Source organism: Giraffa tippelskirchi, chromosome 13 (genome assembly GCF_054371585.1).
Source record: "Giraffa tippelskirchi isolate mGirTip1 chromosome 13, T2T-mGirTip1v1.2.pri, whole genome shotgun sequence".
Taxonomy (NCBI): Eukaryota; Metazoa; Chordata; class Mammalia; order Artiodactyla; family Giraffidae; genus Giraffa; species Giraffa tippelskirchi.
Genome location: NC_137287.1, coordinates 1,130,706 through 1,156,977, shown reverse-complemented (window position 1 = coordinate 1,156,977; position 26,272 = coordinate 1,130,706). Strand labels below are relative to the sequence as shown.

The 26,272-nt window shown below is 60.8% G+C and overlaps 1 protein-coding gene and 1 long non-coding RNA gene across 26 annotated transcripts in view; one reads left to right on the top strand and one right to left on the bottom strand.

Annotated features, from left to right (window-relative positions):
- Window positions 1–26,272, top strand: part of MAD1L1 (mitotic arrest deficient 1 like 1) — a 283,031-nt gene that overhangs the window by 171,460 nt on the left and 85,299 nt on the right. For all 25 annotated transcript variants that reach the window (XM_081552512.1, XM_081552522.1, XM_081552510.1 and 22 more), the window contains 2 exons: window positions 890–980; window positions 15,288–15,495. In XM_081552512.1, coding sequence (XP_081408638.1) covers window positions 890–980; window positions 15,288–15,495 — 299 coding nt within the window. The remainder of the gene's footprint in view (window positions 1–889; window positions 981–15,287; window positions 15,496–26,272) is intronic.
- On the bottom strand, window positions 15,632–20,204 carry LOC145531084 (uncharacterized). The gene is made up of 2 exons (XR_014072155.1): window positions 20,034–20,204; window positions 15,632–18,129 (listed from the first exon to the last, which is right to left on the bottom strand). It is a non-coding gene; the product is annotated as an uncharacterized LOC145531084 (long non-coding RNA).

The following is a 26,272-nucleotide window of genomic DNA, read 5'->3' as shown; positions in this document are numbered from 1 at the left end:
TGTGCTGAGTCTCATCGCTGCACACCGGCTCTCCTCTAGTTGTGACGAGCGGGGTTTCTCTGTTGTCACGCGCACAGCCTCCCGTCGCCGTGGCCTCTCCCGTGCGGGGCGCAGGCTCAGTAGCTGCCGCACACGGGCCCTAGAGCACAAGCTCCGCAGTTGTGGCCGCACGGGCTTCGTTGCTCCGCGGCCTGTGGGATCCTCCCGGATCCGGGATCGAACTCAGGTCTCCTGCATTGGCAGGCGGAGTCTTTACCACTGAGCCACCAGGGAAGCCCCCAGACACTTGTTTATTTTAGACTGTATCGGTATAGTTCCTATAGAAAATGAAGACAAAAATAGCCGCCTTCTTACAACGAGCCATGGCCTACCAGCACGCCTGCCTCCGCCCCGGGCTTGCTTGGCCTCTGGGTCTTCGGGGCAAGAGGGCCCGTGTCTGTACCCTGCCCTGGTGGCCCCCAGCCGCGTCCACAGCCCACGTTGTGTCTTCTCTGTCTTGTCATCAAGTTTGGTCCTTTTCTTGATTCTCGAGTCCTCCCCAGGGCGCAGTCCCATGTGTGCGGTGGGCCAGTGGGCACAGGACATGGGGACCCCACCTGCCCCCCGACAGTCCCCCTGCCCCTTTGGAGTCGCGGTCGGCGAAGCCCCCACCCCCCACCTGCCCCCCCGACGGTCTCCCTGCCCCTTTGGAGTCGCGGTCGGTGAAGCCCCCCCATAGATGCCGTGCTGCACTCCCCACCCCTGCTCTGTTTTCACAGCTTTTCCTTGCTGTCCCCTCTCTGTGTCATGTTTTCACAAGGGCCTCTTTAACCCCTCGTGACCCCTCCCTGTCCCCTGCCCGGAGGCCGTGCTGCAGTGGGCCTCCCGTCATGGTCTGCTCTCCTTGCAGGTTGAAGGTCGAGGAGCTGGAAGCGGAGCGGAGTCGCCTAGAGGAGGAGAAGAAGACACTGGAGGCGCAGCTGGAGCGGCTCACCCTGCAGGTGAGCTTGTCCGAGGCTCGCCCGCCCTCCCGCGAGGCTCCCGTGCCACAGCCATCCACGGCCCAGTGAACTGGGGGCCTGTCCCTTCCAGATGCCCTCGCTGGCTGAGAGCTCGGGTCCCGAGCCCGTAGCGGGCACCCCCTGCCTCGGGCTGCACTGTCGCCCCCCAGCCCTCCAGCCCCGTGTGCTTCGTTGATTTCCAGCCTGTTTTCCTGACCGCTCGCCGCAGTGCCCCTGCAGCGTCCGTGGCGGGTATGCTGGGCGTGCTCCTGGGGGAGGAGAGCCCAGCAGAGGGTCGTGTGGTTTGGGGTTTGTCTCCAAGCAGGTCCCCGTCGGCCGCAGTTGTGAGGTCCAGTTGCTGTTGACACTGTTGCGGTGTTACTTTCTTGTTCATTTTTATCCTCCTGTCTAAATTGTTCTCAGGCAGGAAACCTGCAGGTCTCTGATTACCCAGATTCTGGACAGGCCATTGATTTTTGTCTTGACACCTATTAGAGGCAAATCAAATCTCTTTTTTATTCCTGATTCCTGGAGACGTGAGAAGTGATATCCTTGATAGAGCGTGGCGCCGGGAGCCGCGGCTGGATGGTGTTCAGCTCCGGACCTGTCATCTTGCTCCGTTTTAATTGGGCCGCAGTCCTGACGTGAGGCGGCTGCTGGCAGGTGAATCCCCCGCCACCCGTCAGCGGCCGCGTTGGGTCGAGTGCGCCTGAGGTCATGGCTGACAGCTCCCGGGCCTCGGGACGTGGCTCAGCAGGTCCTGCTGAAGCCGACAGTCACGAGGAGCCGCCGCGGCCCCGCTGCGGGTGCTGGGGGTCAGAGCAGGTCAGAGGGGCAGTGAGCACCGTCAGTCAGTGGATGTGGGGGATGGGGTCCCGTCTGCGCTCACGGGTGGGGTCCGCAGTGTCGAGCACGCCCAGCCTCCTCGGCCCCAGGTGGACCCCACACAGACCCCACGTGGGTTGGGGCATCCGAGTCTGCAGACCTCAGCTGGAGCCCTCCTCCTTGGCTGGGTGGCCTCAGGCGTGTCGTGCTTTGCCATCTGAGCCCCCAGCATGTCCTTTATAAAATGGGGGACGATGAACCCCCGAGGGGGATAACAGGAGTGGTTAACAAGGGCTCAGGGGCCATGTGTGGGCACACCATTGTGAGGGCAGAGACCTCGGTCCCTGGGCCGTGGAGGCCGCAGGAGAGGCAGGCGCCCTGCAGGTGGCCTGGCTGGCCCCAGGCTTGGTCTGTGTGACCGCAGCGCTGCGGACCTGAGTCCGGGGCAGGGCGGGAGACGCAGGCTGGGGGCAGCTCGACACACGGCCCCTGGCGTGAGTCTGTCTGCAGCGCTGCCAGCCTGCTACTGATGCAGCCCCCCTCTGCTTTCCCCTGGAAGAGTCTTCAAGTTGGGCTGCTTCAAGGAAGATTGATTAAAATCAGCTGCAGTTTGACTTAATTGGGAACATATGCTCGGAGAGGGAGTCGACTAGTTAGAACTTCTTGTAATTAGTTCACAGCTGGTTGGTGAGGCACGCGCTCCAGTTACTGCTCAGAGCCCAGTGCACGCCTGCCCGTCTGCCCGCTGGTGCCCGGCGGGGCTGGACGACGGTGCGGAGCGGGCTCCTGGCCACTCTTTCCATGCCATGTGGCCCGTCCTGGTCTTCGGGGGGTCGTCGGCTCTTCCCACCGCATCTGGGGTAACCCGCCTGTCCCTAAAGTAGCCAGCCATCAGGGAGACGAGCCCTGCTTAGAGATGTTGGAACTGAGGCCCCAGGAGCCAGACACAACTGGCCGTTTTGTGAAGGCAGGGTGTTCTGATACAGGCTGCTCTTGAGCAGACCACCTGAGGCTCTGGGCGCGAAGCTGTGGGGGCCCCTCTGGGAACCAGACTCTGCGGGGACACACTCCCGGTGCCCTAGGCCTGCGGCCCACCGCCTTACCCCCTGTCCTGCACCCACCAGGCCATTCCCAGTAGTCCTGGTGGGGGCGGGCACCGCCTGGCACCCCAGCTCCCTCCTGCCCTTGGTTGCCCCTCTCCTCAGCGGTGGGCCCTGGGCCTGCTGTCGGCTCTGCCCCTCCGTGGTGGTGGCCCTGGTCTCGGTCTGCTCGCCGGGAGGTGGAGCTGACCCCACCTCCTGCCAGCTGTGGTGGAAAACACAGTGACCTCCAGCCAGGAGCACTGCCCCACCGAGGTCACTGCTCTTGGGACAGCGTCACCTCGACGGTGCCCCGTGTGTCCACGTCTGGGTTCTCGTGGGCCACGTCCAGGGCTGTCCGGGCAGCAAGCTGCCTGGCGCTCTGGGGAGCGCCCAAGGGGCAGACCCACAGCGGCTCTGGGCCTGGGGGCCACTGGTCCCCCAGCAGGGCCTCTTCCGGTGAGGAGCAAGCTTCGTGCGTGCGGGCGGGCGGGCAGCCTCGTGCCCTGGCTGCCCTGGCTCCCGAGAATGGAGCCAGCATGCTGACACAGCCCTACTGGTTCTCCAACGTTACAGACGTGGTCAGACATACAGCGAAGTTGCAAGAGTTTCGCCACGAGCACCCCGTGTGCCCTCTGCCGGGGACGCTCTCCCGCGGCCGCCGTGACGCACCTGTCCGCCCCCTTCCTTCCGTTAGTCCTGTCGCTTTTCTTGACGCATTTTAAAGCAAATTGCAAACATCTGTACCTCTAAGTGTTTCAGCACGCGCGTAATTAGGCAGAATTCATCTCTGGGGTTTGAGCCCCCGTCCCACCGTCGCTCAGAGGGGGCGGGCAAAGCCCCCCGAGCTGGAGCGTCCCCTCACGTCCCCGCCCCGCCTGCTTCCGGCAGGGGGGCTGTGCTCAGGAAGAGGTCCGGCTGCAGCCCAGTGACATTTACACCGACTGTATCTGTTTTGGAAATGGAGTGGGTAGAAAATTGCCGGGTTCCCTGTGAGCGGAGAGCTTGTGATGGAAACTGCCCGGCTCCCACCCCATCTGATCGCAGCGGCTCCGGAATACGGGGGCCAGGGGAGGGGGGGCGGGCTACACGGGGGGCAGCCTTCACCGCTCCTCACGCCTCCCTGCCCCCGCCCACTCCCCACACAGCAGACCCGAGCCCCGCCGGCCCCTCACCTGCACGTTCCGCCTGCCGCCCCCCCCCCCCCGCCAGGGTCAGTCCTTGGACCAGAGGTCCCTCCCCCACCAGTTCTCACTGGCCCTCACTGGCCAGGAGCCCCGAACCTACAGCAGGTCCAGGTTCTGCTTCTCGGAGCCTGTCTTGCCCTTGGGTCCTCCAGAGCCTTGAGCATGTCCTGTCCCCGACTAGACAGGTTATTTCCTGACAGCCTGCTGCCGTGCTTCTGGAATGTTCTCTGGGCGTTGCTCCCTGGAAGGGGCAGGACCTTGCAGGCCGTGGGGCCTGGTGCCTGGTGGTGGTGAGCCCCCAAGGCTGTTCCTGGCAGGGCCGGTTGTGTTCCTAGTGGCACAGGCTCACCCCCCACCCCCCACCCCCACAGGCTGATGTTGCTCTGGAAGTCTGGTTCCTCGGTGCCGGCCGGGGGTCCGCACAGAGGGCTGGGTGTGGCTCTGCACACACCAGCCCCTCCGCCAGCTGGGACGCTGGCCCCTTCCTGGCCACACCTGGGGTCACCGCCAGGCCTGCCCCTGGTCCTGCTCTCACTCAACACTCACGGGCACTGAGGAGGGGTGCCATTCCCCCGAGTGGGGGCAGCCTGGCACACAGAAGCCGCCCGTCTGCCGCATGGCGGGAGGTAACACGATCACGTCCTCCACCCCGATCCGGCTCCACCGCCCCAACGCAGGTTCCAGACCTCCCTGGCCTGCAGCCCCTGTCTGCCCTGAAAGCCTGGGTTGTCTGTGTGAGGACCACAGGGCTGGCCGCATCCTGCTGCCCTACCCCCATCCTGGCCAAGCCAGAGCTCTGTAGTGTCAAGACCAGGCTGCCCTCCAGCCAGCTGCCCTCCCCGGGCCGTGACCGGCTGTCTGCCATGGGCCCTGCTTGCCTGTGGTGCAGAATACTGGGCAGGCAGCTCTGGCATCACCCCTCCCCTGGGCACCGAGCCGAGTGTAGTGACCCGGCCTGACTCCAGGCAGTGTTCTCAGGGCACAGGGATGCCGGGGCACACGTGGTGATGCAGGCAGGGCGCCCTGGAGGTGGGCTCTGGAGGACGCACGTCCAGGTGTGAGAGCTCCTGATCCACAGACCAGGGCCCTGGGCAGACGCTTCCCTTCCCGAGTCCCGGCTCCTTCGCGCAGACCCTGAGTGGGGAGCCAGTGCCCAGGGCTGCGAGCATCAGGCCAGGTGCGCGCGAGGCTCTCGTCCGGCTCCTCGCCCACATAGATTCTTGGAGCTGGTGGGTTTGCTCCTCCTAATGTGAGTCTGTACTGTCCACCCCACCCCCCACTCCCACCCCCTGTAAACTCAGAGAGCCCGTCTTCACACTTCCTGCAGCTTTTGTCCCTCTGTGTGTTTGGGGGGTTTTCCCTGCTGATACGTGGTTGCCCTGTTTTCACACAACATGTGCCACGTCTCCGTGGGCTGCGATGTGTTAATCCTGCCGGTTACCAGGAACGTGATCACGATGTTGCTGTGGCAGGTGTCCTTTTGCACACGCCTCTGCCGTGCGGGTGTCTGTGTGTGGGAGAGACTCCCAGAAGAGAGGGTCAGTGGGCACCTGCGTGTGTTTCGACAGTAGTAACCGATGGTCGTGCAGCGGCCGCACCGTGAGGGTACTGGTCCCCTGCTGCAGCCACCAGACTTCTGGACTTCTCTGGTCCAGTAGGTGAAAACAGTGTAGTTTGAACTGTCAGTCCCTTTATCACATGTGAATGAGGGTTTTTAAGTGTGTTCCTGTGTGTTAATGTCCTTGGTTCATTTTTCAAATGGTTTGTTGGTCCTTTTCTTGTTGGTTTCTTGGGGTACTTTGTATATTAAGGCCATTTTAAGTTGTGAACATGTTTTTTCAATCATCGTTTGTCTTTTGACTTTTTTGCTTGTGCTGGTTTTTTTTTTTTTTTTAACCAAGCAGAAGTTTTTGGCTTTTAGATTTATTTTATTACAGATGCGTTTATCACCTTTTCCTTTTTAGCTTCTGGGTTTTTGTTCATGTCTTTACCTTTCTCATGTCCAGATAGTAAAAAATTCTCTCATGGTATCTTCTGGTTTTCTGGGGCAGTTTCATTTTTTACATTTAAATCTGACTGGTTTGGAATTTGGTTTGGGTTTTTTATTAGGTGGGAGGCATGGTTTTGGGAGGGGCTCCTCCTGGTTCCCCTGGACCATTCCTGAAAGCCTGTCTTTTCCTCGCTGGCGTGAGGTCAGCCCCCTCGTGCACCCAATGCCCTGGGTCAGGTCGAGGCCAGGGCTCGGTGTCCTGCTGCCCCCAGACTCTTTGTTTATCCGGGTTTTCTCTTGTTCATTTTTATGTGAACTTTGGAATCAGCATATCCAGCTCCCCCTCCCCCACCCAGCTTAGAACTTGTTGGATGTCGTGAACCAAGAACATGAGGGTCTAGGGGTCAGGGTCTCCTGGTCTCGCCCTCCTCCAGGAGGATGTCGCTGAGACTCTGTTAGGGTCTGTGTCCCCTCCCACTGGAAACAGCTCGCACAGAAGGACAGACACTGTGTGATTCCACCTGTGTGGGGTCCCTGGAGGAGTCAGGGCCATAGAAACAGGAGGCGGGGGGCGGGGGGCCGGAGGCTGAGGGGCGGAGCCAGTGCTTTATGGGGACAGGGCCTCAGTTTGGGAAGGTCTGTGGGTGGACAGTGGTGACGACCTCACAGCAGCTTGAATGTACTTAACCCGAACAACACACTTAAAAAGGATTAAGGCGGCAAGTTTTATCACAATTCCAAAAACTTTTCTTACCGGCTTTGCTTAACATCTTCTGTTATAGCTCAGAGGCCTGGCAGGAGGAGCACAGCGCAGGAGTCCCTGGTGAAGGGCGTGGGTGCTGGGTCGCCCCGCCCTCTTCCCCCCCACAGCCCAGCCCTCCCCTTCACCAGCTGGTCCTGCAGCTGCCAGCCGGACCCGGAGGCCCCCACCTCCAGCTCCCGCAGCTCAGGGCGGAGTTGGAGTGCCTGCTGCCGCTTGCTGTCTGACAGGGAGATCCGGCAGCCGAGGCGCCTGATTTCCAGTGTCTGCCCACCCCCTCAGCCGAGTGGGGACACGGGTCACTCGGTCAGTGGGCTCGGAGGGCCAGCGCTGTGGAAGGGCAGGGGCTGCCGCAGGCGTGTCTCTCCTTCTCCTCCTCCCCCAGCCTCCCCCAACCCTCCCCCGAGAGACGTGGCCCCAGGTGCCCGGGTGGGCGGCCAGTGTCCAGGACAAGTGCACTGCCCTGACGCGGTAGCAGCTTAGGGGGCGGCTCGGCCCGCGGACAGGCGCTTGGGGCCCTGTCAGCCGGGGGGCAGCTTGGCCAGCTTACCCGGTCAGTGCCACACCTCCCCGCTCCCGCATCTGCTGCACTGCAGCCCCGAGTTTCCCTGGAGCACCCCGCCTTGCTGCCCTGCAGGGCGGCCCGGGAGGGCGATGGGTGGGCACTGGGAGGGCCTGCGGCCCGCGGCTGGCCTTCAGCTGGAGTGGCCACCATCCCGCCCTCCTGACGGTGGGTTGTCTTTCATGGCTTCCCTGCAGGCTGTTTACAAGCCTCTCTCAGCAGGTCACCTTCTGAAGGACTCCGCGTGGGGGTCGTGGGCAATTAGTGTCCTGTAACTGGCTCCGCCGACCACCCTGTGTCTGCTGCTTGGAGCCAGGGGTCAGGGCTGTGATCTTGTGCACGGGCAGCGTGGGGCCACAGGGGGAGGTCGCCATGTATGCCCAGGTCTCCAGCCTCTGCAGCACCTCTGGCTTTCCCCGGTCCTCACCTGCCCAGCGAGACCCGGGTAGCCCTCGGCTCTCGGCAGCACAGCTGGGGCCAGAGGTCCCGGGAGCTTGCAGTCACTCTGCTGGACCCAAAAGAGCCAGGATCTGGCGCAGGTTGATGAGACTGAGGACCAGCATCTCGGGTCCCTGTGGCCTAGGTCGGACTCGGTGTCCGCCCGCTGGGTGGGGACCTTGTTGCAGCCTCGCAGAAGTGACCTGGTGTCCCCTCTCAGGTGGCCCCTGGACACCTCCGTTCTCTGTCCCCCGTCCCTCTGCTAGCACCTGGGTGGGGCAAACGCGGGGGCGCCTTGAGACGGGGGGCAGGCTGCTCCCTGCCCGTGCACTGTGGCCTTGGGCCGGGCCTTGTCCCCACGCTGCCTTCCTGAGGGGTCAGATTTGCACCGGTGCTTTCCTGCTGTCTTCCCATGACTCCAGAAAGGCCTGGGTCCTCAGACAAGGGGCATACGGGCCACATCCGGCATGTGTGAGAGACACCCGTCAGGATTAACGCTGGCTTTTGCTCCACAGTCATCATAGGTAACAATGGCACACCTAGCAAAGCTGCGTTGCGTTTACGACTGTCTTCACATCCACTGACTTGCTGATCTTTCCAGACCTGGGAAGGTGAGCAGAGTCCCCATTTTCAGCTCAGTTCAGTTCAGTCGCTCAGTCGTGTCCGACTCTTTGCAACCCCATGAATTGCAGCACGCCAGGCCTTCCTGTCCATCTCCAACTCCCAGAGTCTACCCAAACCCATGTCCATCGAGTCAGTGATGCCATCCAACCATCTCATCCTCTGTCGTCCCCTTCTCCTCCTGCCCCAATCCTTCCCAGCATCAGGGTCTTTTCCAATGAGTCAGCTCTTCGCATGAGGTGGCCAAAGTATTGGAGCTTCAGCTTCAACATCAGTCCTTCCAATGAACACCCAGGATTGATCTCCTTTAGGATGGATTGATTGGATCTCCTTGCAGTCCAAGGGACTCTCAAGAGTCTTCTCCAACACCACAGTTCAAAAGCATCAATTCTTCGGCGCTCAGCTTTCTTCACCGTCCAACTCTCACATCCATACATGACCACTGGAAAAACCATAGCCTTGACTAGACGGACTTTTGTTGGCAAAGTAATGTCTCTGCTTTTCAACATGCTGTCTAGGTTGGCCATAACCTTCCTTCCAAGGAGTAAGCGTCTTTTAATTTCATGGCTGCAATCACCATCAGCAGTGATTCTGGAGCCCAAAAAAATAAAGTCTGACACTGTTTCCACTGTTTCCCCATCTATTTCCCATGAAGTGATGGGACCAGATGCCATGATCTTAGTTTTCTGAACATTGAGCTTTAAGCCAACTTTCTCACTCTCCTCTTTCACTTTCATCAAGAGGCTCTTTAGTTCTTCTTCACTTTCTGCCATAAGGGTGGTGTCATCTGCATATCTGAGGTTATTGATAGTTCTCCCGGCAATCTTGATTCCAGCTTGTGTTTCTTCCAGCCCAACGTTTCTCATGATGTACTCTGCATATAAGTTAAATAAGCAGGGTGACAATATACAGCCTTGACGGACTCCTTTTCCTATTTGGAACCAGTCTGTTGTTCCATGTCCAGTTCTAACTGTTGCTTCCTGACCTGCATACAGGTTTCTCAAGAGACAGGTCAGATGGTCTGGTATTCCCATCTCTTTCAGAATTTTCCACAGTTTATTGTGATCCACACAGTCAAAGGCTTTGTCCCCATTTTACAGATGAGCAAATTGCGTCTCAGAGCGGCCTGGTCATCTCAGAACCAGCACAGGGATGTCTGTATTTCTTCCCAAAGGACGCCAGCCGAGGAGCTGAGGGGCTGCACCATCTCAGCGGGGGTCTCGTGTGAGCAGAGGGGCTGCTGTCCACAGGACAGGTGGTGGCCCTGACGGGAAGGCCCCTCAGGCTCCACGGCCCCCCAGAGGGGGCTCTGGCCGCAGCCACAGGCAGCCTGCAAGCTCACCCATGTCCTGGGCCCATGCAGCACTGTGTGGCCAGTGGCGGATAAACTCTCCCTGCCAGGCTCCCTGGCGCTGGTGAGACTGTCGGGAGGATGACGTGAGAAGGGCCTCCACGTGTGCCAGCCTGATGACTCCGCTCCCCACGGCCCGTCCTGCCTGCACCCCAGCTCACACCGGGCCTAGGGCCGCTCTGGGCCTGCCGAGGCCGGCTCCCAGCCCTGCCCCTCGGCTTCAGCGGCCGGTCCCCAGGGTTGGGCAGCTGCGAGCACACGCCAGGGTGTTCTGAGGCCCCCTCGACCCTGACGGCCCCTGGGTGGTGGCCCCACAGCCTGCTTGTTTGTGAGGAGCCTCGGCCACAAGAGAGCGGGTGCTCGGTCCTGCGGGGAGCCTGGGGTCCGGGGCGAGGGGAAACGGAGGGCGTGGGGGCGTGGCCTCGGGAAACAGGGCGTGGGGCGGGGTGAGGGGAAACGGAGGGCGTGGCCTCGGGAAACGGAGGGTGGGGCCTGGGGAAACGAGGGCGTGGGGGGCGGGGTCTCGGCCCCTGTGGCCCCTGTGGCCCCTGCCTTGTGGCCTCCTGCCCGTGTGGCCGTTGCCTTGTGGTGCCCCAGAGCAGGGGCTTGGGAGCGCCCGCTCCTCTTGGCCCGCGGCAGGAGGCTGGTCCCCAGAGCCGAGCCCCCGTCTCCCTGCCCGCGGTCCTCTGCTCTTCACCCCTCCCGTGAGCTGCTTGGTGGCCGCCAGGGCCTGTTTCTTGGGCGCTTGGTGCCGGGGTCTGTAGGGTCTGGCCTGCAGTTTCGTGGCCCACAGCCGACGCCCCAGGCTCTCCACCCTCAGCCAGCACACCGTCTTCGGGCTGGGCCTGCCGGGTGCCCCCAGCTTCAGAGCTGGATAGCGTCCCGTGAGCCCCCAAGCACCAAAGAAACCGGCCCACGCGGCGTGTCGGACGTGAAGCCGGCGCCTGAGGGACCCGCCCAAGGTCACAGAGCTCACGGCGGCAGGGCGTGGGTCCTGGGCTCACGGAGGTGGGTGTGCAGGCCGGCGGGGCCTGGAGGGCTGAGCACCCCAGTCCTTGAGGTCTGGCTCGCCCTGCCCCTCAGCTTCAGCGGGACCCAGAAGCTCCCTGCCCTTCTCCCTGAGCTGAGCTTCCTTCAGCGGGGAGAGGTATTGATTCAGTTTTCAGGCCTGGTGATTCATAAATATGCATGAGGATCGGTGGTTACTTAACTGTGCTTTTTAATTCTCCGTGCGTCCCTGCCTCCTGCCAGCAGGGTCTCTTAGCAGGCTCAGCAGGGCCCCTTCCCCAGTGCCGTGGTCCTTCACAGCCCACAGGGATCCCGGGGGTCTGCCCCCGGTCCTGATCTCCTAGGCGCTAGGCTGAGAAGGCCCTTAGAGGTCAGGTTCACTGCCCTCCCGCTTCCTCGGATGGAAGCCGAGGCCCTGGAGGACAGACCCCCTGAGCTGCAGGGCAGGGCAGAACTTGACCGCTGACAGCAGCGAGGCAGGTGCGTGGGGCTTGGGACGCCAGCTCCAAGGCCTGGACGCAGGGCCCTGGCCGTTCGTCATAGTTTGCCGAGAATCTGAGTGTAAGAGGGAAACCCCCAAGACCTGCGGGGCCCCTGGGAGGAGCACTGCTCAGGCCCAGCCCTGTTGCCCGTGCCCATGGTTGTCGGGCGGACCTGGTCCTCTGCGGACTCGAGACGCCTCCTGCAGCCTAAGAAACTTGTGGTCCCCTGAGGACCCCGGCCGGGCTGGAGCTCCTCTGCAGCCTGCTCTGCGCCCACCTGCAGTCACAGACAGGAACAGGCCTCCGCTCCCAGGCGAGGGGGATGTTTTTGTTTGCCGGTAATTGCACCCACACATCAAAAAGAGGCTCAGAACTTTTCCTTTTGAGATTCCCGTCAGCGTCTCAACAGTTTCTTCAGCTGTGAATCAAACAAGGCAACAAATTTTTAGCAGAAGATTACAGCCGTTTCTCCCCTTTCTTCTTCAGAGCTGTCATCTAGTCGCAGATATCAGCAGATTTGTTCACACCCTCCCATCTGCCTTAGCGATGCCAGCCCCTGATGCCCCTCACGGTCCCGGGGGGGCCCCACCCCGTCCACGCCGCCCGCAGGCCGGGCGGGCGCGTGGAGGAGGAGCTGGTGCCAAGCGGGCCCTTAGGGCAGATGGAGCATCCACATGCTTCCTGCTGTTTGTTTTCCCTCTTTCTTTCATCTCTCTTTCTTAAAAATAGCTTTATTGAGATACGACTTACATACCACGGAGCTCGCCCGTATGAACTGGGAGGTTCAGTGGGTTTTCATACTTTCACAGGGAGTGAGCGACCGTCACCACGCAGATTCCGAACGTTCATATCGGCTCAGAAGGGAACCCCATACACCCTTTGCCGTGGCCCTGTGTGCCGCGCCCCTCCAGCCTCCGGTAGCCGCGGCTCTGCTCTCGGCGACTGGAGCTGTCCTTGCTTGGACGCGTCATGCGAGTGGGGTCGTACGTGGTCTGTGACTGGCTTCACCCACTGAGCGCGGTGTTTTCTCTTTCCCCTTTTGCCGCACCGTGGCGTGTGAGATCCTAGTTCCCCGACCGGGGGTTGAACTCACGCCCCCTGCGTGGGAAGCATGAAGCCTTAAGCACTGAACCCCCGGGGAAGTCCCCGGGCAGCGTGTTCAGGGACCGTTCACGTGGCAGCTGGTGTCAGCGCTCCGCTCTTTCTCATGGCGGCGTCACGCTCCACGGTGTGGGTGGACCACACTGCATCAGTGCGTTGGTTAGCTCAGGGACGCGTGGATGGTTGTTGTGGACGGTGCTGCTGTGAACATCTGTGTACAGTTTTTCTGTGGACGTGTGTTTTTATTCCTCTCAGGTGTGTACCTGGGTGTAGACGTGCTGTATTGCGTAGTGCTGGTGGTGGTGGTTTAGTTGCTCAGTCGTGTCTGATTCTCTGCAACCCCATGGACTGTACCAGGCTCCTCTGTCCATAGGATTGCCCAGGCCAGGACACTGGAATGGGCTGCCATTTCCTTCTCCAGGGGATCTTCCTGACATAGGGACCAAACCCACATCTCCTGCATTGGCAGGTGGATTCTTTACCACTGAGCCACCTGGGAAGCCCAGATCACGTGGTCACTCTGTGTCTAGTTGTTTGAGGAACTGTTTCGCTGATCGCTAATGACATTGGCATCGAGCACCTTTTCATGTGCTTTTTGGCTGTTGGTATGTCTTCCTTGGAAAAGAACTGGTTCAGATGCTTTGCCTGTTTTTACATAAGTTTGTTTTCTTTTGTTTTTTCTGTTGTTACCGAGTTGCAAGAGCCCTTCATGTGTTCTGGATACAAGTTTCTTACCAGATAAGTGATTTACAAGTACTTGCTCCCGCTCTGAGTGTTGGCTTTTCGCTTCCTCCGTGGTGTGCTTTAAAGCACAGAAGTTTTTCATTTTGATGAAGTCCAGTTTGTCTACATTTTTCTTTTGTTCCTTATTTTTAGTGTCATGTGGAAGAATCCGAGACCAAACCCAGGGGCTGTGTTTCCTGCCAACATTGGCTCTCATGCTTAGGTTTTTATTCACTTTGAGGTCACTTTTGTGCATGGTGTGAGGTGAGGATTCAGCTTGATGTTCCTGCATGTGGGTGTCCACCTGTCCAACACCTCTTCCTGGCAAGTGGTCCCGCCAGGAGGCGCTGGCCTGCCCCTGACCTGCCGTCAGGTCTGCCGCTCCCTCACCCGGGCTCACCTGTGCTTCCCGGGGGCCACCCAGGACCTCATATCAGTTCACAGTCGGAGCCGAGCCCGAAGCCACCCTGTGCTGCCCGTGCAGAGCTTCACAGTCTGCAAGGTGCTTCCTGCCCTCCTTCCTGCCTCCCCGTCGGCTGACCCTCGGGGACAGACAGTGCAACCAGCACTGCCTGGCACGGCTGTGCAAACACATCTTTGTGAACATGGCCCTTTGCAGAACACGTCTGTTCTCATCCTCTCCCTGCACACCCTGACCCAGCACCCACAGAACACGCGGGTCCTCAGGCGCCTAGCCCGACTCCCATTGGCCACGGGCCCTCTGCCCGAGCATTCAGGGTGGATGGCCCTCCGCCCTCCGCTGGCTCTCCCCCTGCACCCCCCCCCCACCTGGGGCAGAAGGGCTGGCAGCGTCTCCACACTCCCCCTCCCTTTTAGGGGCACAGTTAGCAGGTGGCTGGCGAAGGCTGGCCAGCAGTGGCCACAAAAGCCTCTGGTGACTTGGAGGGCCAGCGTCCATCGCAGCTTAGCGCCTGCACTGGGGTGGTTGCTCTGCTGCATGGCCGTCTGGCCCGCCTGCCCCACATCCCAGGGATTTGGTGATCTGAGTAAAAGTGCTATTCCCGCTGCTGCCCCTAGAGGAGGGCGCTGTGGGCAGAGGTCCCAGGCTGGAGATTGGGTTTTCCAAGAGGGAGTCTCAATGTTGGAGTGGAGGAAGATGACCGCTCAGCTGGCCCAGTGGCCCTCGCCTGGGAGGCGGGGGAGCCCGGCCGGCAGTCCCACTGCCCCTCGGCCAGGGACACAGCATGTCTCTGTCCCCGCACCTGGGGGAGGGACCCTCGGGCCCCCCTCGCCAATGTCCAGGCCTTTCCTTAGCGCCTGCCCTGCGGGGCTCCCACTTGTCGGGGGGCCCAGGGACTGACAGCCAGAGACGCACGGCTCCTGCTTTGACTTCCGGAAGCCTCAGAGCCGAGTTTCTCTCCTGGGATGCCTGGGCCCAACGGCGCGGGCAGAGCTGAGGGTGGGGTTTATTCAGCAGTGGTCTGTCTGTTCCCTGCCTGTGCTTAGCTGTTGGGGTGACTCTCAGTGACCTCATCTGCTGCCGGTGAGCTTGACGGGGGTGAGGGGGGAGCCTGACGGAGGTGAGGGGTGAGCCTGACGGGGGTGTGGGGTGAGCCTGACGGGGGTGAGGGGTGAGCCTGACGGGGATGTGGGGTGAGCCTGATGGGGGTGAGGGGTGAGCTTGACGGAGGTTGGGGGCTCCCTGATGCTCATGACAGGGAAGCTGAGGCCGGGCTGGCCCAGGCCTCATTCAGTGCACGGCCTGGGCGTGTACACCACGTAGCACGCCTGCAGGGATTCGCACACGTCCGGAGTGGACGCTCACTGACCGACTGCTCCTGGCGACCAGGGCCCAGACCTGCTCTGCCCACAGCCGTCCCCACCTGCGCCAGGCCTGGGTCGTGTGTCAGTAACAGGAGCCGTGACAGTGAGGGGTGCGGGGACTCCACTTTAGTGTCACGGCTTCCGTAAGTGTTTAAATCTTAAAAGCTGGGTCCCAATGTGAAAGACTGGGACAGGAGGGTCGCTGAGGGGCTGGTGAGGACCCAGGCGTTCGCAGATAGCGTCTGAAAGCACGCACTGGACACCGATGCTCAGGGAGATGCGGATCAGAGCGGTGCCTCCTGCCGATGCCCCAGAGATGGGGGAGCAGGCACCCCGCAGGCCGGGCCACGCTCGCCCGTGGGGGTGCTGACCGCCTGCCTGTGGTCCTCCCGCAGGGCGACTACGACCAGAGCAGGACCAAGGTGCTGCACTTGAGCCTGAACCCGGCGGGCGCGGCGCGGCAGCGGCTCCGCGAGGACCAGCAGCAGCTGCAGGAAGAGTGTGCGCGGCTGCGGGAGCTCGTCCACGCCCTGGAGGCCGGCGGCCCCGTCCCCGCCCACCTGGAGGCTGCCGCGGGGCTGCCCTCATCCCAGGAGGTGGCAGGTAGGCCCCGGTCCTTCCATCCGTCCCTCCGTCCAGCCCACGCAGGAGCCGGGCCACAGGCCTCCTGGGGGTGGGGGCCCCGGCCTGCAGAGTGAGCATGGCGAGGACCCGAGGTGGAATCTCTCTGACCCGGGAACAAGTTAATACCATTTATCAGCTCATGTGTGTCCATTAATCACATGGACACCAGTGCTCTGGGAAGCAGGGGCCATCTTTCACAGTCTAAGTACATTTCCGGACCCAGCGAGCCCCTTGCAGGGGCCTGTGACAGGCAGGGGGGTGGGGGTTGGAGCTGCCTCTTCCACCACGAGGGTCTCACCCGCTCGGCAGCTCCAACTCGGGGCCGCAGTCTCTGTCTGACCTTGCAGCTTTATCTCTGTCTCCAGGCAGCACAGTGAGCGTGAGCCTGCCTGCTGCCCGCCGAGGTCCCCAAGGCCGGCTCTCAGGCAGACAGCAGGTCCATCACCGCCAAGCAAGGAGAGGACTGTCTGGGGGGCTCCATTTTCTCAGGGGTCACCCAGTCCGGCCCCAGGGGAAGCCTGAGGGCTGGGAGGGGGGTGCCTGCGGCCTCTCCCCTTTGTCAGAAGGTGCCAGGCGCAGCTGCCTGCCCTGGGCCTCGAGTGGCTGGGGGGGGGGACTCCGCAGCCCCACTGAAGCACGGCCCCCACTCCTGTGTCTGCTGCTGGCTCTGCTCACCTCCCACCCCCGCGATGTCTGCGGGGCGTCCGCGTCGGGAGGACACGGCTGCTGTTTCCCTGACATTCGTTGCCTGCGTTTCCAAGCAGCTTTTCCCCCGGGAAGCCCTTTCTGCTTCTTCCGCCCGTGTCTGTCGTGTCAGGCTTGGAGAGGGAGCGCAGGCGTTGTGCCATCTGGAGCCGGGCTCTGCCGTCGCCCTGTCCCCGGGGTCGTGGACGCAGCCCCTCCAGCCCGTGAGCTCCCACTGTCGACCTTGGCATGGAGCCAGCCTTTCTCGAGGCGCCTGGTCAGCAGTCACCGTCCCACGAGCCCGTGGAGGCGGGAGGCCAGGCCCAGCACCGGCCCGCGGGTGCTGGGGGTTGAGGCCTTGGTCAGCCGCGGCCTTGACCGGAGCGAGCCCGGCCATCCTGCGGGGCCGCGCTCTGCCTGCTCCCCGTCCCCAGGGCGTCCCAAGCGGTCTTGGTCCCACGCCTGTCGGCCCAGGGTCCTCTGTGAGGTGGGGGTCCGTGGGCAGCCGGGTTCAGGGGGGGCCCCGAAGTGCGGGTCTGCCGGCTCCCCCTGAACCCCTGGCTCCACAGGCCGCACCCGTCCTCCAGCCGCTTTCCCGCGACCGAGTGTTGGGCTGGCGGACGGCGACCGTGGGTGTCGTGTGAGGCGCACACCCTCCTGCAGACCTGTGGACGCCTTTCTTGCCCCCCCGCCTCTCCCGTCTTGTCTTCAGGAGAATGGCGTTGGCTGCCCCAGTGCCGCCCAGGTGGTTCTGGGGCCAAACCGCAGCTCAGCTGCCAAGACTGCCGTGAGAGGGGTTCCCTGCGGCTCGGGGGTGGGCTTCACGGCCCCGAGAGCCGGGCAAGGCCCCCACAGGGTCCTCCGCAGGCAGGCAACTGAGCGTGGCCTCAGGGCCCGCGTCCCAGTTCTTTCCCCGGGCTCCTCCAGCCCCCCTTCACAAGTCGCCTGTGTCCTTGACGAGTTCAGGAGCTGGAAATGCAGACTCGGGCGCTCAAGGTGGCTCTTCATTCTGCACAAGCATTCACACCATATGACACAACAGACCGTTTACTCCTTAAGTCTGTCACTCCTTCCGAGCAGCGGGCCGCGTGCTCAGCTGTGGGGACGCAGCTGCTCGGAGCCTCCTGAGGCACCCCGACGCGCCCAAGGGCACTGTGGGCGTCCGGGTAGGCGGCCGGTTGAACCTGGGCCCCTGCTCTGCCGTGCTCCCTGAGGCCCCACGGAGAGCAGGACCACGGCAGATCTTTGCAGTTGGGACACCGGTGGGAGGGTGGTTTAATGGTGAGTGACTTAGAAAGCAGGACTCCAGGCAGCTGTGGTCGTGGCAGGAACTAGGCTGAATGATGCCACGATCCTCCCCAAAGGCTGGGAATTGGTGCTGGGGGAAGGGGGCGTGACCGCCAAGCTCAGGAGCAGGAAGGATGCTCGCCCGAGGTGTAACCGAGAGGCCTGCTGACCCCAGGCCTCCACCCGGCTCTGTCTGCGGGCTGCAGCCTCTCTCCCAGCGAAGTCAGATCATAGCGCTTCCCCAGGCGCGTGTGGAGATGCGGGTCCTTAGGCTCCATGTCAGACCTGCTGGGTCAGAATCCCAGGGGCCTGACCCCCACCCCTTTCACCCCCTGGAGCCTGACCAGCCCAAGGAGACATGAAGGCGCTGAGCCTGGAGACCCCTTCAGGCGGTCGGTTACCGCCCAGCGGCCCTTGAGCTGAGCTGACCGGCTGGGAGAGCCCAGTGCTGGCTGTGACCGGGGTCGGCTGACACGTGCGGGGGTGCAGAGCCAGCAAGTGGGAAAGCGCACCTGGAGGACACAGGCCGTCAGAGGGATGGAGGCCTCTGGAAAGCATGTCCTCGGAGACAAGGCGGGACTTTCAACAGCAACATGCGGACAGGAGACCTCAGAGTTTCCCAAAATGAAAAACAAGGAACTTCTGGAAGTTAAGAATATAAAAGAGTTAAATGATGATCTGAATAGTGGATTTTTAAGATAAAACTCAGAAACTTAATCTGAAAAGCAGAGGAACAAGACAGTGAGATGGAAAACAAGAGGAAAAGGTGAGGCAAGTGAAGGAGCCCGCAGCCCGTGAAGTCCACTCTCTGGGTCCTAGCTGCTCCGCGGAGGCCAGGAGGACAGGCCACACACGTGCTATCTCAGGACCTTTCACAGCATGGAGGGAGTGCCTTTACAGGCGGTGCTGGGCAGAAAGCACCCCCATACACTGGAAAAGTGGGTCAAAGACCAAAGATCACAAGACTTCCCTTCTCAGAGGCAACTCTGGCGCTGGGACTGCGGGCGCTGCTCCAGGTCCCCGGGAGCCGTGAGAATGCCCGGCGCCTCGTAGGTGGCGTCTAAGCTCCCAGAGGACAGGTGGCGGGGACACTGAGTAGCTGAATGGGTGGCCGGCGTGTGCACGGAGCGTGGTGTTAGGGACCGGCCTCTGTTGGTGCATTTCTGTCTGGCCAGGCTTCGCATGGTCAGCAGTCACAGCTCAGCAAAGGCCCTCCTGGGCTGTCTGAGTCTGCCTCAGCGCCCAGGACTCCGGCAACGGGACCAGGCAGCCGGGCTCTGACCTGTGACCTCCCTCCAACCATAGGAATCTCAGCACGCGGACGCCCTAACCTCCAGAGTCTTGTCGTGGAGAGAAGGGCCCGCCCCGCCTTCCCCTGTGGCTTGTGGGCCAGCCCTGCACCCCGGATGGGCTCATCTGTGTACACGGGGTGGCCTTGGCGCTCGGCCTGCAGATGCCCTGGGGGTCGTGTAGGCAGGCGTGGTCTCCATGGTGAGGCCTGGTGGCCAGGATGGAGGCGGCCCAGCAGTGGAGGTGCCCCGGCTCCCTGGAGGTGTCCAGCCTCGATGTCCTAGTGCCAGGAGCCGCTTGGGGGCGGGGAGGGACGCTGCGGGGCAGCCGCCCGCCACAGGTGACTGCACCACCTCGGGTGCAGGAGCCTGTAGCCAGGTGTTCCTGGACCTCGGCCTTAGGACAGCCCCTGCCAGGAGCATGGCCCTGAACCCCGTCTCCCCACCCCTGCCCCCGCCCGAGCTGGCTCAGCTCCTCGCCTGGCTCCCCACCCACCCAGCCGGGGCCAGAGAGATTACTAATTGGGGCTTAATTAGGTAACGCATTAATGTTAAAATACCTAATCTTGTCAGAGCGGCACACAGCAGGTGATGAGATTTGTCCCTGCTTGACTGTGCCTCCCAAGGGGTCCCTGGAGGGGGCTGTGCTAGGCCCCTGCCTGGAGCGCTGCTCGCTCTGCCCGGGGAAGAGGCCCCCACGGGGAGGCGGCCACGGGCGTCCGCTCTGTCTTGTCGTGCCTCTCTCTGCAGCCCGAGGCTCACCCCCTTTCCCACTTCAGCCGGCGCCCGCCCCGCAGGGGGACAACAGGGCTGCCGGGGGGTGGGGGGAGGCACAGGGCCCCCATGCCGGGAAGTCCCAGTGGCAGGCAGAGAGTCCGGGCAGCCGCGGGTCGCCCGTGAGGACACTGAGGCTCCACGTGGCTCGGCGCCTGGCACGAGGTGATGGACTCAGGGCCACCTGTGGCCGCAGGTCTGGCTGCCCGAGGCTTAGAGGTGAGTGTAACCCGGGTCAGAGAGCCGTGCTCAATGGGAGCTGGCCTCTGAGCACCTAGAGCCTTTGGGGAGCAGGCGAGCCCCCAGCCGGCAGCAGGAAGAGCCCTGCCTGCACTTTCCCTGCCGGTTGTTCTCAGCTGGAGGGCCTCTGAACAGGCGGAGACGGCAGGGAAGCTGGAAGCTGAGGCAAGAGTCCCTCCCTCATTCACCTCTCCCCACCCCGCCCCAGTGGAACCGCGTTGCCCTTCTCACTGGCATCCTCACCTCCCAGCATGGCAGCAGGCGAGAGGGAGGCCTGCTGGGGTCTCTGAATGCCCGAGCAGCGCCTGGGTGGGTCTGAGAAGCACCGCGGTGCCTTCAGGCGGAGCTGACGTGGAACCTGGGCCCACAGAGGGTGGCTCAGACGCAGCCAGACCGTTACCAGACCTGGAAAGTGAGGGCAGGAGGAAACCGCACCCGTTCCTGTGAGCATTGTTGGCGTTCCTTCCTGTGACGCCGGAGTTGGATCACTGGGTCCCGTGGTTGGTGCACGGTGAACCCTGAGGCTGTGGTTCCGCAGCCCCGCTGGCCTCTCGGGGGCTCCATGGCTCTCCGTCCCGCCAGCTCTGGGCCCTTCAGTCCTTCCCAGGTGTGCGCAGTGTAGGCACCCCGTGGGGTAACTGGCGTTTCCCTGACGTGTAAAGACGTTGAGCATCATCTGTTTCACGGTAGCCCTTCCTGTGTCCCCTTGGGTGGGTGGAGGCTCAAGCTTCTGTCCATCTTTTGTCTTTGCCTCTAGTTTGGGGGTTGTGTTTCCTAGCAGAGTCTTTCTCAGAGCAAACATCTATAACTTGGATGTGCTCTAGTGATCAGTTCTCTTTTAGGAGTCAGATCTAGGAACTTTGGCAAACCCAAGGTCAAGACCCTTTTTCCTCATGTTTTATCTCGTAAGTCTTTTAGTTCTGGATGGAAATCTGTGACCCATTTTGTTAATTGTTCCTGTAACGTGAGATTCAGGTAGAAGTGCTTTTTTTTTGTCTGGCGGACTTTCTCCTGTAAATGTCCGGTTACTCCAGCATCATGTGTTGAAATGGTGTCATGCCTCCATCAGTCACCTCTGTACGTTTGTCGTGTCAGCTGACTGATGCCGTGGGCCTGTCTCCTCCCGGCCCTCCTGCTTGCTGTTCTGAGCGTCCCCGCAGAGTCTTGGTAGCTGGACGGCAAGTCAAGGTCAGCAGCATAATCCCTCCCACTTTACGCTCTTTTTTCAACATCGTCTGGCAACCCTGTTTCCGTTGCCTTTCTGTTTAGCTTTAGGTTCAGCACATCTGTATCTGCAGAAGTCCTGGTGAACTTTACACGGGGAATCCATTGAATCTGTAGATCAGTTTGAGGAGAATCCGTATTGTTGGCGTGACGCGTCTCCCCAGTCCAGAGCCAGCATCTCTGTTGACTCAGGCTTTCTTCGCGTTCCTTCATCAGCAGCTTGTGGTTTTCAGCACACATGCCAATTACATGTTTTGTTAGAAATAGACTTGTGTGTCTTTCATTTTTGTTAATTTTTAGTTATCCTCAGTGCGTGTTTTTCTTTGTCGTTTCCATGGTTCTGTGCGTGTGTGTGGAGAAGGAAATGGCAACCCACTCTAGTATTCTTGCCCGGGAAATCCCATGGACAGAGGAGCCTGGCAGACTGCCGTCCATGGGGTCACAAAGAGTGGGACGTGCCTTAGCGATAAACAACACCATAGACGTATGGCTGGTTTTGGTGTTGGGCTTGCCGCCTGTGACCTCGCTAAGGTCAGTCAGCGCTGGGAGGATTTTGGTTTTTATTCTTTGCAGTGGTGTCGTCTGTGAGCAGGGCCTGTTGCATTTGTCCCCGGAGACCTGCCGCCTCGCGTCGCACGTTCTCTGCCTGTTGCTGCGCGGCTGGGAGTTGAGGACTGTGCCAGGCCGTGGTGGTCAGTGGGCACTGGCCCTGCTCCTGGTCCAGGGGTGCGCCGTCAGCTCTGGGCTCTTGGCAGATGCCCTTGCTCATTCCCGTCTAGTCTGAGTCTGCCAGGAGCGTTTGTCATGTTAGGTGTTGAGTTTTTTGAAATGCTTTTCTGTAGCACTTATAGGCTCCTCTGGTTTTTCTTCCTTACACTGTCAGTGTGGTGGGTTATTGTGAAAAGTTTTTACTGCTATGTTGAACCAGCCTTGCATTCCTGGTGTAAACCGCCCTCGTCTGTGGTATATTTTCCTTTCTGCACGTTGCTGACTTCAGCTTGCTGTGTCGTCGGTGGTTCTGGTGTCTCTGCTCACCTTGGTCTGAACTTCTGTTCTGTTGTCGTCTGATCCAGCAGAGCAGTAAGGAAAGGGAGGGAAAGGCACCCGCGACTTTTCCTCTTTGCAGATGACGTGTTCGTCTACACAGACGATCCCAAGAAGTTTAAAACAAACAAGACTGCAGTGAGCTCAGCGCTGACTTCCGTGTGCTGCTCTTACCTCCTGCGCACGCTCAGTCGCTCCGTCGTGTCCCACTCTTTGTGACCCCATGGACTGGAGCCCGCCAGGCTCCTCTGTCCGTGGGCTTCTCCAGGCAAGAACGCTGGAGGAGGTTGCCATGCCCTCCTCCAGGGCATCTTCCCGATCCCGGGGTCGAAACCAAACCCACGTCTCTTTCGTCTGCTACGTTGGCAGGCAGGTTGTTGACCATTAGCACCACCTGGGAATCCCATTATATCCTGCAACCTTGCTGAATTCACTTCACACGATACGTGTGTATAATACGAATATGACATCTGTGAGCAGTTAGGGAAGCTGAAATGTACGACATTATACCATCCCTGCTCACTCCCAAAATGAAATTCCTGAGTACAATTCTGACAAAGCGCATAAAAGGTCCGTGTGCTGAAAACGACCGTGCGTTCAGCAGGGAGTCAGAGGACGTCTAATAAAGGGAGAGGCAGGCTGCGTTCAGGGGTGAGAGCCTCCCTGTCAGGAAGCTGTCCCTGCGGCCCAGGCTGGTCCAGAGCCGCGGTTACCGCCCGCTGGAGGGTCAGCTCTGCCTCGGTGGCTTCTTCCCCCGTCTGCCTGTGCGGGTGCTTCTCCTGGCTGGCGGTCGGCCGTTCCCTCCTTGTAGGTCGGCGCCTTCGTGAAGGGCCGGTGAGTTTCCTTCCTTCATCTCTCCCAGACCTGGAACTTGTGAACCTGTTCCCCAAATCCAGTGAGGATAACTCATGGTCACCAGAGCCGTTAATAACCACGCCGACGACCTTGAACCGTGAGCGCACAGACCCCCGGGTGCAGCCGCCACCCTGCCGCTCAGTGTGGAGACAGCCAGCGACCAGGGTCTGGGGCTCCGTAAAGAATCGGAGAGGCCGCGCGCGGGAGTGGCCTCGAGGTCTGCAGGGCGCGAGGCCCTGTGGTGGATCAAGTCACAGACAGGCCACGGACGCAGTGCTGGGCCGGGGCCCCGGTGATGGGCCTGCCTAGACCCTGCAGATGTACACCCAGAGTCTGGTTGGCCTTACTGCATACTTAAGACTTTAACAGAAATGGCATCTCACTTGATTACTAATAAGAAAGCATTTTTTACTTCTTCTTTTCCGAACGGTCTCATCACGACCAGAGCTCCTTTATCTCTTCTGCTCAGTTTGTACAGAAGTTTAACTTCTTGTTTTTCTTTATGATTATTTTGTATAGAAAGTGTTAACTTCTTTTGGAGTTTCATCTATCTATTCCATTTAAGCTTAGAAAGTTCTTTATTGATTTGCCAAATTGTATTTTCTTCTGTGACTTTCTGGCTTTATTTTATATTTAAAGATCTAATCTGCTTGGAACGTATTTCAGGATGTGGCACAAGAGGGAGGTCTCGCCTGATGTCTTTCCTGATCACAGACGGCTGCCCTGGTGCTGTCTGCTCCTTGCCCTGTAGGTTTATAATGTGCCTTTATTTTTCCTTGTCTTTATTCCGTGGCTTCTGGGCATTTATTTCATTTTCCTGTTCCACGTCTTCAGTGGTTAGAACTGAAAATGCGTTTGCATATCTGGCGTAGAGCATGGCTTCTCCCTTTCCTTTCCGTTCGTTTAGAGTTCCTTAGCTTGTTTATTATTCTAAATGGATTTCAGAAATGTTTTGTCAAGTTCAAGAAAAAGCCATTGAGGTTTTGGGTTTTATTGACACTGCTTTAAAGATACAAATTACTTTGGTAGGCGAGTTTCCAGCTTCGTTGCGTCCTGTATCTCTGGACGGGTGGGGGAGTGCCAGGCCTGTGGGACTGAGAGGGGCCGGGCCAGGGCACCCCGGGTGCTTGGAGCCCCTGTGCAGGCGCCGGTCCCAGGATGCGTACCTCTACCCCCCGCCCCGCTCCCGGCCGCCGTCTGCTGCTGGGCCGTGTCCGGAAACGTGGGTCCAGGCTGCCTTCCTCCGTCGGGGGCCCGTGCGTCCCCGTACGCCCCCAGCCCCAGGCCCCAAGCCTGCCCGCTTCTCCTCCCATTCTCGGGGTTCTCCCGGGGTCACCTCTGCTGGAAAAACAAACAGTTGGTGGCTCCCCCGACATTCACAGAAGGTGACCTATGGTTCTGATAAGGCGTCTACGTTGGAGGCAGGACCTGAGCCCCAGAGAAGAGCCGGAAGCCGAGGGTGGGAGTGGAGGGGGAGGGCGAGGGGTTTGGGTTCACGCCCCTCCACCTCCTGGCAGGGCACGCGCCTTCTCAGGGACACAGGCCCACGAGCCAGGGGCCTGGAGGCATGGGGAGGTCACCGTGCTTGCAGACGGGGTCAGGCAGGGCCACGTGGGCCTGAGGGTGGGCACTGCTGCCCGGCTCCTGCCTAAAGCTGCTGGGCGGTGGTCAGCACCTCCAGCACGGCTTCTCCAGAGCCCAGGACGACCCCTGCAGGAGCCTGGACGCCAGCAGAGCCCCTGAGCCCAGGCGCAGCTGGCGGGGGCGTGCAGAGAGCTGCCCTCGTCAGCCGCTGCCAGGCAGGCTCTGTGCGGAAACGGGTGGCACTTTAATCGCCGTGTGTCCCAGGCTGCTCCCTCTGCACTGTTTGTTTGCTCTTGGTGTCAGGTAATAAAGGGCAACACCATCAATTAGGTGTTTAATTGGAGTTGTAAGGGAGTCGTGTAATTTAATCTCCGGGTTTGCAGGCAGACAGACCAAGGAAGGGGCGTGCCAGCCCCCGCCGCGGCGGCTGTGGGCCCCTCTGCCTTCTGCTGCCCGTGAGCAACTCCCTGGTGGCCCTGCTGCGTCCCGGGCCGCAGGCAGACCTGACGCAGTCGAGGGGCCAGACCCCAGCATCGTCACCAGCCCAGCACCCCCACCCAGCCCTATTCTCCACCACGTTGGAAACAGCCAACGGCCAGGCGAGGCAGCCTGCTCAGAAAATGGGCAGGTGGGGAAGTTCCTGGGCAATCAGGTGGTCTGGGCAGGAGCAGCCCCGCAGGGCGTGTGTCTGCAGCATCTGTGGGGTCCCCACGCCCCCCTCTCCCGGCTCTTGACGGGACTCCTCCACGAGCTGTCTCCTGGGCATTGCAGGATTAGCGGGCTCAGAACTGACCTCCCCAGGCTACAGTGCGAGTCCCCAAACCTGTGAGAACGATCCAGGCCCCTCGTTGCCGTCACCGACTGCTAGGAAGGAGCAAAGCGGCAGGGACTCTGACCGCACAGGATGGCGCAGCCACTCTGGAAGCCGGTTTGGTGTTTTCTTACAAGGCGACCATATGATCCAGCAGTCACACCCCTCAGCATCTACCCGAAGGAGCGGGACACATGTATGTCCACACGAAAAGCTGCAGCTGCCACAACCTGCAGGCAAGCGAGAAGGCCTTCGGGAGGTGAACAGGTGAAGAAACCGCGCTCCATCCAGAGGATGGAATATCATTCAGCACCAAGAACAAATGAGCCGTCGAGTCATGAAAAAGACACGGAGGAAACGTCCCTGTCCGTGACTGAGTGAAAGGAGCCGGTCTGAAAAGAACACGGACCGCGTGACCCCTGATGGCACGACCGTCTGGAGAGGGCGGAGCGGTGGAGACGGGAGGACGAGGGGTGTCGGGGGCCGTTGGGGGGCGGAGTGAAGCCCAGGGAACCTTCAGGGCGAGGAAGCTGTCCCCTGTGCCGCTGGGAGGCTGAATGATCGTCGTTACACGTTTTGGCAGACCCACAGGCGGCACGGCCCCCAAATGAGCAGCACGGCAGCGGTGGACCTTGGGGCCCGTGGCGCTTTGGGCAGGCTCCCCTCTGGTGGGCGTGTGGATGCTGGGGAGGGTGGCTTGGTTTTGAGGCGATCTTTGTCTCCTGCATTTAGTTTTGCTATGAACCTAGCGCTCTTCTGATGGTCTTCAGGGAGCACAGCGAGCTAGACGCCCAGTTGTCTCCTGCTCCACGGGAGCAGGCGTTTCGCAAACGCCGGGTGCTGTGCAGCCGGCCCGACAATCTGACTCCGGGGCGTTAGGGCCCCCAAAGGGTCTCTCTCCCATTTGCAGTCAGTGTCCGCTCCCCCCACAGCCCCCTCGGCCTCTGGCTCTGTCGGTGGGTCC